At 43.3% G+C, this 14,057-nt stretch overlaps 1 protein-coding gene across 3 annotated transcripts in view; it reads left to right on the forward strand.

Annotated features, from left to right (window-relative positions):
- Positions 1-1,567: 1,567 nt before the first annotated feature.
- ANKS6 (ankyrin repeat and sterile alpha motif domain containing 6) overlaps positions 1,568-14,057 on the forward strand; it is a 39,693-nt gene continuing 27,203 nt past the window's right edge. For all 3 annotated transcript variants that reach the window (XR_009487800.1, XR_009487799.1, XM_059856125.1), the window contains exons 1-5: positions 1,568-1,976; positions 5,420-5,919; positions 8,161-8,205; positions 9,876-10,080; positions 13,536-13,642. Coding sequence is in view for 1 of the 3 variants with exons in the window: in XM_059856125.1 (XP_059712108.1) it covers positions 1,624-1,976; positions 5,420-5,919; positions 8,161-8,205; positions 9,876-10,080; positions 13,536-13,642 (1,210 nt within the window). In the remaining 2 variants the exon portion in view is untranslated. The remainder of the gene's footprint in view (positions 1,977-5,419; positions 5,920-8,160; positions 8,206-9,875; positions 10,081-13,535; positions 13,643-14,057) is intronic.

Genomic DNA, 14,057 nt, shown 5'->3' on the forward strand with positions numbered 1-14,057 from the left:
ACTAATTTGACTATTTCTGAGCATGCACTTTGATATGGTAAGTATGACCCAATTTTCTTCAATCATGAATAATGCACTGCATTAATCACTCTTGCCATTCCCTTCTTCCAGGCTCTGAAATCTTACAAAGAGTGATTTGCACCATCCAGCTTTATTGACAACGGCAAGCTTCTCATACTGTTATACTTTAAGGCTGGCTGTAGGCTGTTTTGGCTGGACCAAAATTCTCCCTAGCCATGCACCTTCACTCTGCTGATGGCCATTGTAAGCTTCTTTAAGCTTAAGGAAATTATTTAACATAAATGTAGGTGATACATACTTAAATATTCTACATTAGTTAAATATTCTACATGCTATCTATAATGAAAGAAGTATCCCTGAATGCGTACCCTGTCCAGGAAATTGTTCTTTTATTTTTGTTACGATAAATAAGCTTTTTTTTTTTTTTTTGCTATGAATGGTACTTTCCCAAAGGAAAAGTGTCCGTAACTGCAGCCAAGACTCTTGGCTGTAGACTTTCTCCAAGTGTAATTTTTTGGCCCTTTGCCATGATGATCTGGTAACCTGGATTTGCCAGTGTATCAGAGCCAAAAAGCTGTATAACTTGGAAGATAAGAATGCCACTGCCTAAAACCAGGGGACTGCTACATTTTAGTGGCATTTGATAATTTTATACTTCTTTTAAATTCTCCTAGTCTTCTCATCCCCATCCTCCACCCTGCAACAAGTGCCCTGTCCTGCCATTGAACTCACTGATTGTATAGATAGGGACACAACACGATATCATTGAATGATGAAGTTCAAGATTTTTCTTTTCTTTTTTGCTTTGCTTTAGATGTTGTAAAATCAGTTTAACCTAGAAAAGATTTCAGGATTTTCTGGGGGCTGAAACTGAAGAGAAGACACACAAGAAATTCACATTTTATGCACAAAGATTTTAAACTGAAAGACTAGTCAGCACTGTCAGGAGATGGGAAATGGGTGTTTGTAGGGGAAAGGACAGAACTTCGAATCCTGTATCTCACCAAAGAGAGAGACCGCTTTGGAGCTAAAGGAGACACAAAGCAGGACGGTGCAAGTAAAGGCTGAAGTATCAGGTACACCGAGCGGGGCTGGCAGAGGGACCGCGCCAGGCTGTAGGAAGTCGCGTTGTGAAGCAAGAAAAGGGATTGTTGTGTCAGGTGAAAATAAGCCCCATAGCGAAGGTCTGCTGCCATGACCCCGGGCAGAAAGAGACGTAATGCGGAGACACTTAATTGTGCGGCAGCCAGTAACGGCGCGGAACGGCTGCAGCCCGGAGCGCAGAAATCTCCTGGCGAAGGGGGCAGGAGCCGTCAGGACACAGGCGCTGGCTGGGCGAGGCGGGGGGACACCACTGGGGCTGCCAGCGGGGCAGGAGAGGCGCCGAGACCCCCGGCCCAGGCTGGGATGACCCTCGCCGGCTCCGAGGAGCGCGGCCCAGCCCGGCTGCCCCTTCACGCCGTGCGAGAGCGGCCGGGGCGCTGCGGCCGCCCTGGGCCGGCCTCCTCCTGCCGGCCGAGTCCCCTCCTCCCCGCTGCCTTCCCGGCGGCGGCGGGGGCGGTCGCGGGCGGCCGAGCCGCTCGGGCCCCGGCAGCGCTGCCCATGGGGGAGTGCGGGGTGCCCCCCCAGGTCCAGCTCTTCCTCCGCGCCTGCGAGCAGGGCGATTGCGAGACCGCTCGACGCCTCTTGGGGCTGCCCGGCGGCAGCGGCGACCCCGCGGCCCCCTCCTCCTCCTCGTGCGGCCCCGAGGAGACGGCGGCGGAGCCCCGCGGCGAAGCGTCGTCCCCGCCGAGCCCCGCCGTGCCCGTGGACTGCACGGACGAGGCCGGCAACACGGGGCTGCAGTTCGCCGCGGCGGGGGGGCACGAGCAGCTGGTGCGGTTCCTGCTGCGGAAGGGCGCCTCTGTGCAGAGCAGGAACCACTACGGATGGAGCCCCCTCATGCAAGCGGCCAGGTACGGGGAGGGAGGGAGGGATCAGGGCCGAGGTGCGGGTCTCCGACCGCCATCCCGCCTCGCCGCGGAGCGTCGGCCTAGTCGGCGGCAGCCCCGGGGCGGGGAAGGGAGGGAGGGCTGCCGGGGCTCTGCCTTCCCCGCCTCCGGGCTGCCGCGGGCGCTCGGCTCCCTCGCTCTCCGAGCCGCGGTTCCCGGGCCGAGGGAGGGCGCCGGGGAGCTGCGGGCGAGCCAGCGTGGGAGAGAGGGCGGGCGCCATGTTGAAGGCCGCGGTGGGTTGTTGCCAGTGGAGCCCTGAGTTGTCCCGGGGGGATCGGAGTGGTCGCCTGTTCCCGTCCCTGGGCGGGGGTGAGGGGTGGCTGTCCAGTGTAGAATTGGCTAAGTGTTATCCTGGGGCATTAGGAACTTTCCGTGTTAAGAATGTGGTATTTGAAGTATTGCATGCTATTCCATGGTTTAGCCAGCGCAAAGTTGGAGCTAACGTGAACATGAAACGGTGCTCTCCTCTGTGACAATAGGTATATGCACGTAGCCTTACTTAATTTTGCTTGGGGTTTTTTGGTTTTTGGTTTTTTTTTCCATCTGTGTGTGTCTTACTTGTTGAAAACTACGTCTGATGTAAAACATACTGAACCGAACTGAAACCCTTAATTTCCCTTAGCTTGCCCATGTTTGCCTAGGTGGCTTGCCGGAGGATAGGGGAAATCATTGCTGAGGGGTTTTAATGATGAAACAGTTGTTATCTGCATCGGTGCTGCTGTCCTCTGCGTAATCTGCTGCTGGGCCCTGGGTGCTTGCTGATGCTGGGGTTGGTGCTTGGCTTTATTCCTACAAGCACACCTTGGGCTCACAGGCGTGTTTTGCATGGTTGGAGGGCATTGCTGTCCTATAATAACTGAATACTTAATCAAGAGAATAAATGTTTTTTGTTATTCTGGAGGTGTTTTGTTTTGTTTTTTTCTTGGTGGGGGGGAAGAGTTTAAGAGTTTTTGTTTGTTTGTTTGTATTTGTTTGGTTTTTTTGTTGGCTGGCTGTCTTTTTTTTTTAAATTTCATAACTTCAGAATACTTGGAAGAAAATAGTCTGATTCAAAGTCAACATTTCTCTTTTCAGTTAATGGCCATAGAAAGTTCTGAAAGAATGAGTCACACAGCTGGTTTCCCAGTAAGAACAAGAAAGACAAGGTTCAACAATTTGGTTATTTTATGAAGGTTTAAAAAAAAAGGGAAAAAGTTGCAGAAACAGATTTTTTTTTTCCCCTTAATGAAAACCATACGCTCATTCCCTAAAAACAATAAAGTCAGATGACTAAAACCCTCTTACCGATTTCAAGAAATTACTGGCTGACGTTTGAAAAGTACTGTGTATATTGTTGAAAAGAGTAAAGTAGAAGAGCATTTTTCTCTTTTCTTTTTAATGGATAACCAGAAAGGAAGCCCAGTGTTTGTACAAAGGTTAACTTCAGACTTAGGTAGCTGTTTAATTTTCTGGCTGTGATTAGCTCTATTGCAGTTGGACAGGAGGTAGCATATATGCATAAAATTAACTGTGTGCAGGGGTTGCAGGCTCTACTGAGGTGATGCAGTGAAGGGTACAGGATAGATTTAGGGAGTACGCAAGCTCCCGAGGCTTCCTCCTGCAACTGTATACTCTCTGGAAGGAAACAAAGGACTCTGGGGCTCATGGTTGCTTCAAGTGGTTAGTAGCATTCTCTGGGGTTTCATCGACTAAGGTTTGCTTTGCTGTAATGTGCAAAAGTTGCCTTCAGGGTCAGAGTTGGGTTGTGCTAAGCACAATGTGCATGAGCATGCAGTAGTGCGTGATACCTGCAACACGAGCACGATGCACACATCTTGTATTATATTTATTAAAATATGGGGTTGCCATTTTCTCACTGATAATTGGCTGGTTGTGGGTGTGGCTTGCCTGATTGCCTTTTGCTTACTGACAAACTAGCAGAGCCTCTGATACTCAAGTGATGTCAAGACTAGGTTGCTGGTAAAACTGGTGTCAAGAGTTCAGTACTCTGACCAAATTCTTGTAGATATTCCACACAAGGAGGGTTTGGTGCCATATTTCTTTATTGCCAGATACTTAATATTACACAGGGTTTTAGTTTAGCTTTGTAATATAGCAGTCTCTTGAAATCATAGCACAAGCCTGACATAGCAACTGCAACATACAGTCAAATCACAAGACACCATGGCACACTCATTACCAGTCCCTGTATGCTCATCATCACATGCTGGGTGTTGGAAGGAATGGGTTAAAAAGCTCAAGACTGTTGAGGAGGATTGTAAATCACTTAAGTGACCTTGCAGCCAGGAATAATTCTTGTTAAGTCTTGTGTGAACTGCAGGCCATTGGTCCTTTATCATGAAGTGGTTATGGTTATGGTGCCTGTTTCTCCACTTCTGTATCTCTGCCTGTGTGTTGCTTTGGGGATCCCCAGGTTCACAAGGTAACAAATAAATTTACTCTTTGCATTCCAGCTGAGTGAGTTTGTGGTTGTTCTGTCTGCCTGCTTTTGTCAACTTACACACTGGGTATCCCCAGTTATCAGGAAGGAATACCTGACTGCTAGCCAACTCAAGCACCTTACTTTTTTAAAATTTATTTTCATTTAATTTTGGTGCTCAGTGTTGGGCTGAACCGTGTTGATGCTTCCCCCCATGCTGGTCTGTCTGACTGAGGAGCAGAATAATTTCCATTGATTTTTTTAGGGGAGGCCATTCACATGGCCAGTTGTCCCACTCTGCTGGTAAGCCATCTCCTCTCTCGTCTCTTTGGTGTTGAGGGAAGTTCAGCTGACTTTACAGCAGTGATGGCCACTCACCGTGTTCTCTGAGCTTCATGGACACATCTATATTCACTGAGTCTTCTTCCATTGTGGGAGTTCATTGATGGTTCACAACTGGAAAGCAAGGGATAATGCAAATATAAAAGACTGACTCTCCAGTTGATAAAATGGTCTTTTTCTTCCTTAGTTAGCACTGACTCTGCAGTTTTTACTCCAGTTGTTCAATAGTAACGACAGTACTTAATAAAGATCTCTGGAAACAAACTGGCTTTGATCTGTTTATGTGATACAGCTGTGGAAAAAGAGGATGAAAGTGACACTGGTTTATTGAAGTTATGAGTTGGTACCCTGCAGCAGGAAATGAGGCTGGCACTTAGCTGCTTTGAGCAGACCATCCTCTTCAATAAGTGCCTGCTTTATGAGCATGGTCACTGGTGCATGTGGAATGATTTAGTTCACAGTCCTCACTGATGACTGGTCTCCTCCAGCAAGGTGCCCATTGTCACATTCAGAGGCGTTTGTACGATCCCTCACAGCATATGTATTAGTCAATTGGCAAATTTGGTAATGAAGTTTTCTAGGTTCAGAGTATGTTGGTTTTTGCAGTCCAAGGCATTAATTCTCCCTTGTGTCTCTTTCTTCCAAGGTTTGGACATCTAAGCGTGGCCCACATCTTGCTGGAGAATGGTGCTGATCTCAATGCACAGAACAAGTTAGGAGCCAGTGTCCTCACAATGGCCTCCAGAGGCGGTCATGTCAGCATGGTGAAATTGTTGCTGGAATCTGGAGCTTTTGTGGACAATTACGACCATTTTAGCACAAATGTACTTAACAGCAGCAGAGATGACCTTCCCGATATCACTCCACTGATGGCAGCTGCTCAGCATGGACATGAGGCAGTGGTACATCTGTTGCTAGACTGGGGAGCTGATTGTAACTACACTATCAAGACCATGGGCTGGAGCCCTTTAATGCTGGCAGCCGTTAGTGGAAAGGTGAGCTTGGCACAGCAGCTCATGGACAAAGGTGCCAATCCTGATCACTTGAACGTACTACATAAAACACCTTTTGAAATCTCTGTTGGCTTCAAACACAAAGACATGAAGGACTATTTGGAATCTCTCACAACGATTAGGCCTCAGGCAGGTATGGAATGTTAGTTTTTGTTTCACTTTAGAAATTGAGGAGCTTATTTTGTATGGGCATGATGTTCTTTGTAATTTGCGGCTGGATTTTGAAAATGTTGGGGTAGGCACACCTACTTCATCTGAGGTACAAGTGCCCAACTTCAGCATATTTTTTCCCTGTTAGCAGTATAAGATTCCTGTCTGTATGTGGTTGTTTTGGGGACACTCTTCAAGATATTTATGCAAGCCAGCACTGGGAAGTGCTTAACAAGAGAGTTTGGAAGAGCTGGATTTTCCAGCTTTTTACTGTTTGCTATAAAAAATAAGGATGTGGCTAGCTCTAGAACGATCATTTTCCACTGCCATATGGACATGTCCAAAACTGTTGTGTACATTTGGTGCAATTTCTGCAGGTCAAGCTTCCCTTGTACTTGAAGAAGTAAGAACAAAAATCAGACATATGTTTCTGCAGTAGAGAAGCTGTGAACTCAGATATTGACTTAAGGTTAAGTTGGAACTCTAGAGCTTTCATACAGCCATGCTGCCAGACAGGACTGATTCATTGTAGATGTTTGCTCATGACCTTGAAGAACAGACATCAGTTGCTTACAGTACACAGAATCAGAGATCCATGGAATTCACTAGTGTCCATGTGTTTGCATGTACAGGGTATATGTTCAGGCAGAGTTGGCCTCAGCTTAAAGTATTGAAGGACTCGGTTTAAGTGAGAAGACTGGACTTGCTTTAAAGCAGATTGATGTTTGTCACCTCTGGTGAGGGGGAATTTCCATCATCAGGAGGTAGTAACTCATTTGGGCCAAGAGGGGAGTAAAAACATTATTCTTCCACACAAATTCCTGCATTGGTTTTTGACCATACTTCAAGTCTTCTCCTCCCGCTGGAGTCTTGAATATCCTGTGAAGAAGAAAGATAATTTCTGTCATGGAAGACAGGAAAAAAGGAACTTTTCTTCTGATCCATTGCCACAGATAGGGTGAATTGCCTCCTAGGAGAAAGCAGCTCTCTTCCCACAGCTGTTCTTAGTAGCAAATTTACTACCTGGAATGGCTTGAGTGTTACCTGCCTTCTGTCCCTGTCCTTACTTAGGCTTACCCAGATTGCAGTCTTTCCTTCTGGCATCTTCTCATAGTCTCCTGAAGCTGCCTCTCCAGGGTTTTCACATGACAAGAATGGAGCCTGGTCCTTTCCTAAACTTGTCTTTTGAAATCTGTTTTACAGTGGTGAGCTTATACACACAGTTCTTCTATAAGAGCAGTTTCTGAATCAGGAGAAAATGTCGGACCCATCACTCTCTTTCCTGGTCTTAAAATAAGAGTTTCTTGGAGTATTTTGGGCTTTTCAGCAATTGTTTTTGTTCAGCATATTAAGGTGACTTCCTTTGGAGTAAAGCTGTGAACATAAACCTATTCGGTATTTCATAAAAATGCCAGAATTTGGCTCACAAAATCTCTCAGTGTCTCCTTGTTTTCCATAAAATTTTGTTACCCCATTGATTCTGTAGTAATAATTTGGAAGATAGAGGACAGTATTTTCTGGCATGAATGGAAGGTGAAAAATATGTCACTATTTTTTTCCTCATCTTATATAGTGTCAGAATTTTCAAAGCACTGTTAAGCCATGTAAAAAGAATGATTCTTCACTCAAATATTACAATTTGTAATAATTACAGTTCTTATTATGGGGATGATTATCTGGGAGCTGAAGAATATTAATTCACAACTAACAAGTTGCGTAGTTAAATTGACACTATTATTTTTGTGACCTTTACAAATTAACTTGGAAATACTCAAGAGGAAATAGAACTGGAGCAGCTTGTAAAACTCCTTTTGAGTCACCTTTCAAAATAATCCCATACAATTTGAGTGTTCACTGTTTTACAGGTGATTTTACCAGACCACAAAGCCATACTGTAATTCTTTAGTGGATATTTTAAACTTCCAGGAAGGAAAAAAAGAGTTTCCAAATACAATTTCCTGATGGAGAATGGAAATTGAAAAGCCTGTGCTGGTGCCTTATTATAGTTTCTAGCTTTAGCTCTGCTCAGAGAACTATACAGGTGATTCATTCTTCCCAAAGGTAATACCGAAGTTGTCAATACTTTCTTTGTTCTTATTAAATATATCCCTAAACATATGTTTTATAGTACTTAAAATTTTTAATAGTTTTTTGTATAAAAATTCTACTAGAGATTTTTGCTATTTTTTTTGATTGCTAATAGAAGTGTTTATATTTCTTTCAGATGCAGAAAAGAGGCAACCTGATATCTTTCATGCTTTGAAACTGGGTAAGTACTGTCATGAGTCTTCCACCCTGTCTAGTTTTTCTAACTTCAGAGCATGTCTTTTTGCTAGTGTGGGAAACGTGATTTTTCTGTTCCTGCTCTTCACATGTGAGCTACCAAAACATCTTCCTGGGAAAGCCTCAAGTCTGTTAGATTTTTAGAGTGATCTTGTGCCCACCCCTGTGATTTTTGAGATTTATAGATGTTAGTGCTGGGTCAGAAGAAGTAGCATAGAAGGGGCCAAGTGAATACTGGTCAGCACATTGGGTTTTGGCTTTTTTTATTTAGCTATGGATGGCAGCACTGTTAAAAAAGCAACTCATTAGGTTAAGGAGTGTCCAGGGTTCAAAGTAAATTCTGGTGTCTCTGTAGGTTCCAGGGTTTCTGTTTAACAAAGTCTGTGCCCTGGGTCTGTGTTAAAAAAGCCACCCACTGTCTTTTACCAAACTGGAACATACAAAAAGTAGTCCTGTTCCAAGAAATTAGCTGAGTGACCTTGGTGAATGTGAGTTTCAGTGAGTGCATTCAAGTGGCTGCAGGGTTTGTCTGGGATTCTGAATGACTTTCCAAGGAAAATGTTCATGTGTGTGATTGAGTTGAAAGCAGCCTATGCTATGAAGCAGTTTACCATGTGAAGGGTTTTTTTAAAGGTGAAAATTTTTCCATTTGCATGGCAGCTGATGATTTGCTTGTTCTTGCTCCTGTTCCTGTGGTGATACACACAGTCGCAGAGATCTTTTTTTTCCTTTCTCTTCTTCCCTGCTTTTGCCTGCCATAGGACATAAAAAAAATACAGGATGTAGGTGAGCTTAAGCTCTCTGTTTAAGGCAATCCTGACTACCTCATATGGTTTTTAAAAGCAACCCTACTTCAAGATTTAGGGAAAAACCCTCAACCTTGTTCAAATACATTCAGTAACGTATTTCATACTGCTTTTTGTAATCTAGACAAGAACTCAAGTGACTAACAGCTCCTTTATGTGGAAACCTGAAAATTAGATTAACTTTTAAGGAACTGTAAAGCTGTGTGACAGCTTTATGACAACAAATGACTTTACTCTTGAGCAAGGAGTAGGGAAGTTTTGTATTGAAGGTGTAGTTCGAATACTGGAGGCAGAAAAAAAAATCATTTGGAATATAAGAAAGTTGAGCGCTGGAATAAACTCCTTTGAGGTTGTGGAATTCTATCAGTAAAGGTTTTTAGAATCAATGAATTATCTTTGTAAGAGAAACTTACGGTCAGTGTGAGACAGGCCATTATTCTACCTGTTCAAGGCAAGGGATGACCTCCACCACCTTTTAGAGTGCCTTTGTACTCACCTACTTTGATTCTGAAGTCATTGATTCTGTGATTGCAGCCTGTGGAAGTGGAGCAGGGATCTTTGAAAGAAAAATCATGGTGCCTGAGCATCATCAATTTTCCTTGCACGACATCGTCTTATGGCAATTTAATAGAAATAGTTCCTATTTGTGTGATCACATGCAGGATGCACTGCAGTTTATGCAACCTTCCTTAGTCGTTAATTTCAGAAAATAATTATTGTAATGGGATTGCGCCATAAGCATACCGGTAGAGAAAATGAGGAAAATACAGTGCCTCGTGCAGTTTTATGTTGGCTGGAAAGATGTACTAATTAACTAATATTTAGGTTATGTTTTATCACTGTTTTGCAGGAAACTTCCAGCTGGTTAAAGAGATCATTGATGAAGATCTGAGTCAAGTTAATATTACCACTGTTGATGGTGCATCTCCTTTAATGATTGCGGCTGTAACTGGACAGCTGCCCCTTGTTCAGCTCCTTGTTGAGAAAAAGGCTGATATTGATAAGCAGGATAATGTTCATGGCTGGACAGCACTAATGCAGGCCACGTACCATGGGTAAGATACGTGCTTGCTTTGTGTCTAGCAGTAAAGAAGTTTAATTTTTCTTACATCCCAATACAAAAAATCCTTTTTGATACTGACTCTAGAAGCAGAGAGATCTCAAAAGAAATTAAGAGACTTGTGACCTCAGTTTCTCATGACTCTTACACTGCCCCCAGCTTTTTGGAGCAGATCTGAATCATGTTTTGATCACCACAGTATGAGAAAGACATCAGAGAATGTCCACAGGAGGGCAACACAGATGGTGGAGGCCCTTGAAGGGAAGCTGTGTGAGGAGTGACTGAGGTCACTTGGCCTGTTCAGCCTGGAGGAGAGGAGTCTGAGAGGAGAACTCATTGCAGTCTACAACTTCCTCATGAGGGCAAAAGGAGGGACAGGCACTGACATCTTCTCTGTGGTGATCAGTGACAGGACCCGAGGGAATGGCCGGAAGTGTCAAGGTGAGGTTTAGGTTGGATATTAGAAAGAAGTTCTTCGCTTAGAGAGTGGTTGGGCACTGGAAAGAGCTCCCCAGGGAAGTGGTCACAGCACCAGGCCTGACAGAGTCCAAGGAGTGTTGTGTCAGAGACATGGTGTGACACACCACATGGATGGTGCTGTGCAGGGATTCAACAGTCTTGGATTCAACAGTCTTTGTGGGTCCGTTATAACTCTGGTTATTCTGTGATTCTGTGATGTTTGGATTTTAGAATGAGTAAAGTATTTGGGAACCTGAAGCAAACTTAGTAAGTACTGGGAACATAGTGCTCCAGGCTGTCCCCAGGAGCCTTGGTGCATACTTCAGCTTCCATCCTTTGATGTTTTTCAGTATTGTGAAAGATTCTATTACCCCTCCTGCCAGAGTTGTAAGTCTACATGAAGTTGTGAAACTCCAAGGCAATCAGCTTTCCATGTACCACATTTTCCAGTTGTAAAACCATTTCTATGTTCTCCTGTTCAGCCTTTGGTTTTCATCAAGTTTTTGGAAATGCAGCCAAAATAATTGTCATTTTCTGTAAAGCTCCTTCATAAATCTAAGTAGCTGCTTAGGAGTCAGGTCAGAAATTGGGCTGGCTGGTACTTCACATGTGCTATCTCTCCTATACTTAACACTGTTTGAATACAGGATATTCAGTTCGGGAAGGTGAACTTTTCTTTGTTGTAGATAAGGCCTGCAGCAAGGTGAAGGTTCTCTTAAGTGGTAGTGCATTAATTGTATAAAGGCAGGTATTCTGCACCAGATTTTTTTTTTAGTCAGCAGATCTCCTTGGACTGTGTAAGTACAACAAAGAGGAAAAATAGAAGGTCAGGTTGTCATTGCCTTGTGAAACTTTTCTGAACTAGTTCTTGGGACCTTTATTGATAGTAGTGACAGAAGTGCGCTAAGATCAGATTTTCTGGTGCAGCTGTTTCACTTAGCATCTGTCACACAGTACACACCTGGAATAGGAGCAGCTAGCACAAAGTGATGGGCAGGGCTGCTAGCATGTCCTCTTGCTGGTACTCAGGTATTTGTTTGTGGAAGCACATACAAAAATTAGTCCTGCATGTGTTCAGATATTCTCTGTTCAGTTTACTGGAGGATGGGATTATGAAAAGTCTTTTCCGTAATAGTCAGTCTTCATAGTATGAAACTTTTTAAGTTAATTTTTTTAATATGCCTAACATTTGAGGTAGTGGAATTTTAGGAGTGTTTGGTATTGTTCATGCTTAAGTAAAGCTGTCTAAAGGACACTGGCTCAGTTGAAAGACCAGAAGGACATCCTAGTCCAGGAAATAAGGAAGTGACTTCTTGGGAACTTAGAGCTATCTGTGAAGGATAAAAGATGTCCAGAGTAACCCAAGGTAATCCCAGCATCACAGCCATCTCTCAGTGTTGTATGGTGTCATAGGTAAGTAATGACAGCAAGACTGACTCCAGGGACATCTGGATCAATGGAAGAGCAGCATGAATGCTGCAGAACAGTTGCTGTGCTAAGTTTTACTAAGATGAACAATCATAGTACAAGTGGAGGTAGTACACTTGAAATACACAAGAGCCTTGTGTGTAAAGCCACATTCACACTGCCCCAATGTGGGTGGAATACCTCATGTGCATAAATAAGTACTTATCCTTGTAATTCTATACTTTGCATCTGAGCCTTTTTCTTAGCATGGAGAGTTGCAAATTTTCATAACATCTGGAAATCTTTGGGCTCCACAGAACCTCAGCTAACCCTTCCTCAGGACCACCAATAGTGTGTGTGAAGGGCTTGAAGGAGGGAGCAGGCAAGGTGTCTCTGAGCCAGAGGCACTAAAAAGTTGTGTCTCTGTGTGCTCACTAGGTGCAGGACTGGAAAGCAGGATGGAGGGATGATAGTTTTAAAGAAGAGTAGGAAAGTAATAGGAAATACACAGAGGAGCTGTTGTGACTAGAAGCAAAATTTTTGTTAGAAGAGAGGAGTAACAGTCGTCCTCCACTCCATTTCAGGTTGATTTTGTGTGGGGTGAGTTCAGGAATGCAGATGTAATCTGAATAAGAAATGATGTTTTGAAGTGGAGATATTGACATCAGTTTTTCAGCTTCATTATTAGAATTTGCAGTTACCTGTTGGTGCTTGAGAATATTTTTTTCTCTGTGTTGCTGATGCATGTCAGAGTTTGATTTTATACAAGGTCAGTCACTGTTAAAGAGTTTTAATATTAAATATATTTTCCCTAGCTTTGTTATCTATTCAGTTATTTCATAGGCTGAATTGAAGTATTGTTTTTAACTCAAGGCTAGTCCTGCTTATTTACTCAGATGTATCAGAGGGGAGAGGGGCTAACTGGAGCAGTATGGTGAGTGTCTTTTATGCAGCTAGCTTTGAGGAGCTTTTGTTGGAGGTGTTTGTGTTGGTTGACATTTAATGCTGATTGTTTTTGCATTTTAAACACCTCAGGGAAGTGATAATATGCCCTCTCAATTATAAAATTTATAGCTGTAATTAGGTGAAGTACTGTTTGAAGTTTATAAGTTATCTTCAGTCAGTTTGGATTTTCTGTATGCAATTTCTTAATGTGCAAGTTGTGAAAATGAGGTTGAAGTATTAGTGATGGCGTATGATGACTACTGAAATGTCCTTTGTCGTTCCATTTCCTTTTCTGCCCTAGGCATTAATGGCTTTCATTGGAAAGGTGTTTAGCAACGTATTGCAGTCACTTCCAAAGGAACAGCTTAGGAAGCTGATATTTAAATGGTGCTTTTAAGGCTAACTTTCTGCATGTTGATTAATGTAAGTCGTACTGAGTAAACGTGACTGACAAAGGACTTGTGGGAGGTTTTAAAGAGCTTGTGAACAAATTTTACACCAAGTTCGCTGTAGAATGTGTAAAACTGATCCCTGATTCAGGAACAATGTTGTAAAAAGTTGCAAATGGAGTATTGGGAGCTTCTTTCTTCATTTACTTCTTCTTTAAAGTGATAAATGCCTTTTTTTCTTCCCTTAAAGAAACAAAAATGTTGTTAAGTATTTGTTAAATCAAGGAGCTGATGTTAACCTTCGTGCGAGAAATGGATACACAGCTTTTGACCTGATAATGCTGCTGAATGATCCAGGTATGCTATTTCAAAATGCTGTGGAGAATTGTGCAATATAAACAAATACACATTCCTTCCAATCTAGAAAATACATTGCAGTTGCTAGGAATATCCTCTCATGTCTAAGCCAGACTGGACCAAGAAAGGACACTGTCTGAAAGTGGTGGGGTTTGAGTTAATTGGTTACATGAGTGTATACGTTTATGGGTTAACAGATTTTGTGCGTTCCTCTTGCTTTTGGTTCTGAAGGTGCTTTAAAACTGTGCTGTTTGTGTCACCAGAGCCAGCTGCGTGGCATTTCTTTGTGGGGACACTGGTATTCTGTAGTGTCATCAGCACAGCGCTATGAGCTGGAGCTAGAAATTGCCCCTTGACAAAGAGCAGCAAAGGGACAGGACAGAGAGCACAGTAGGAACAGAACTAGGGAACTGAC

Source organism: Haemorhous mexicanus, chromosome 1 (assembly GCF_027477595.1).
Source record: "Haemorhous mexicanus isolate bHaeMex1 chromosome 1, bHaeMex1.pri, whole genome shotgun sequence".
NCBI lineage: Eukaryota > Metazoa > Chordata > Aves > Passeriformes > Fringillidae > Haemorhous > Haemorhous mexicanus.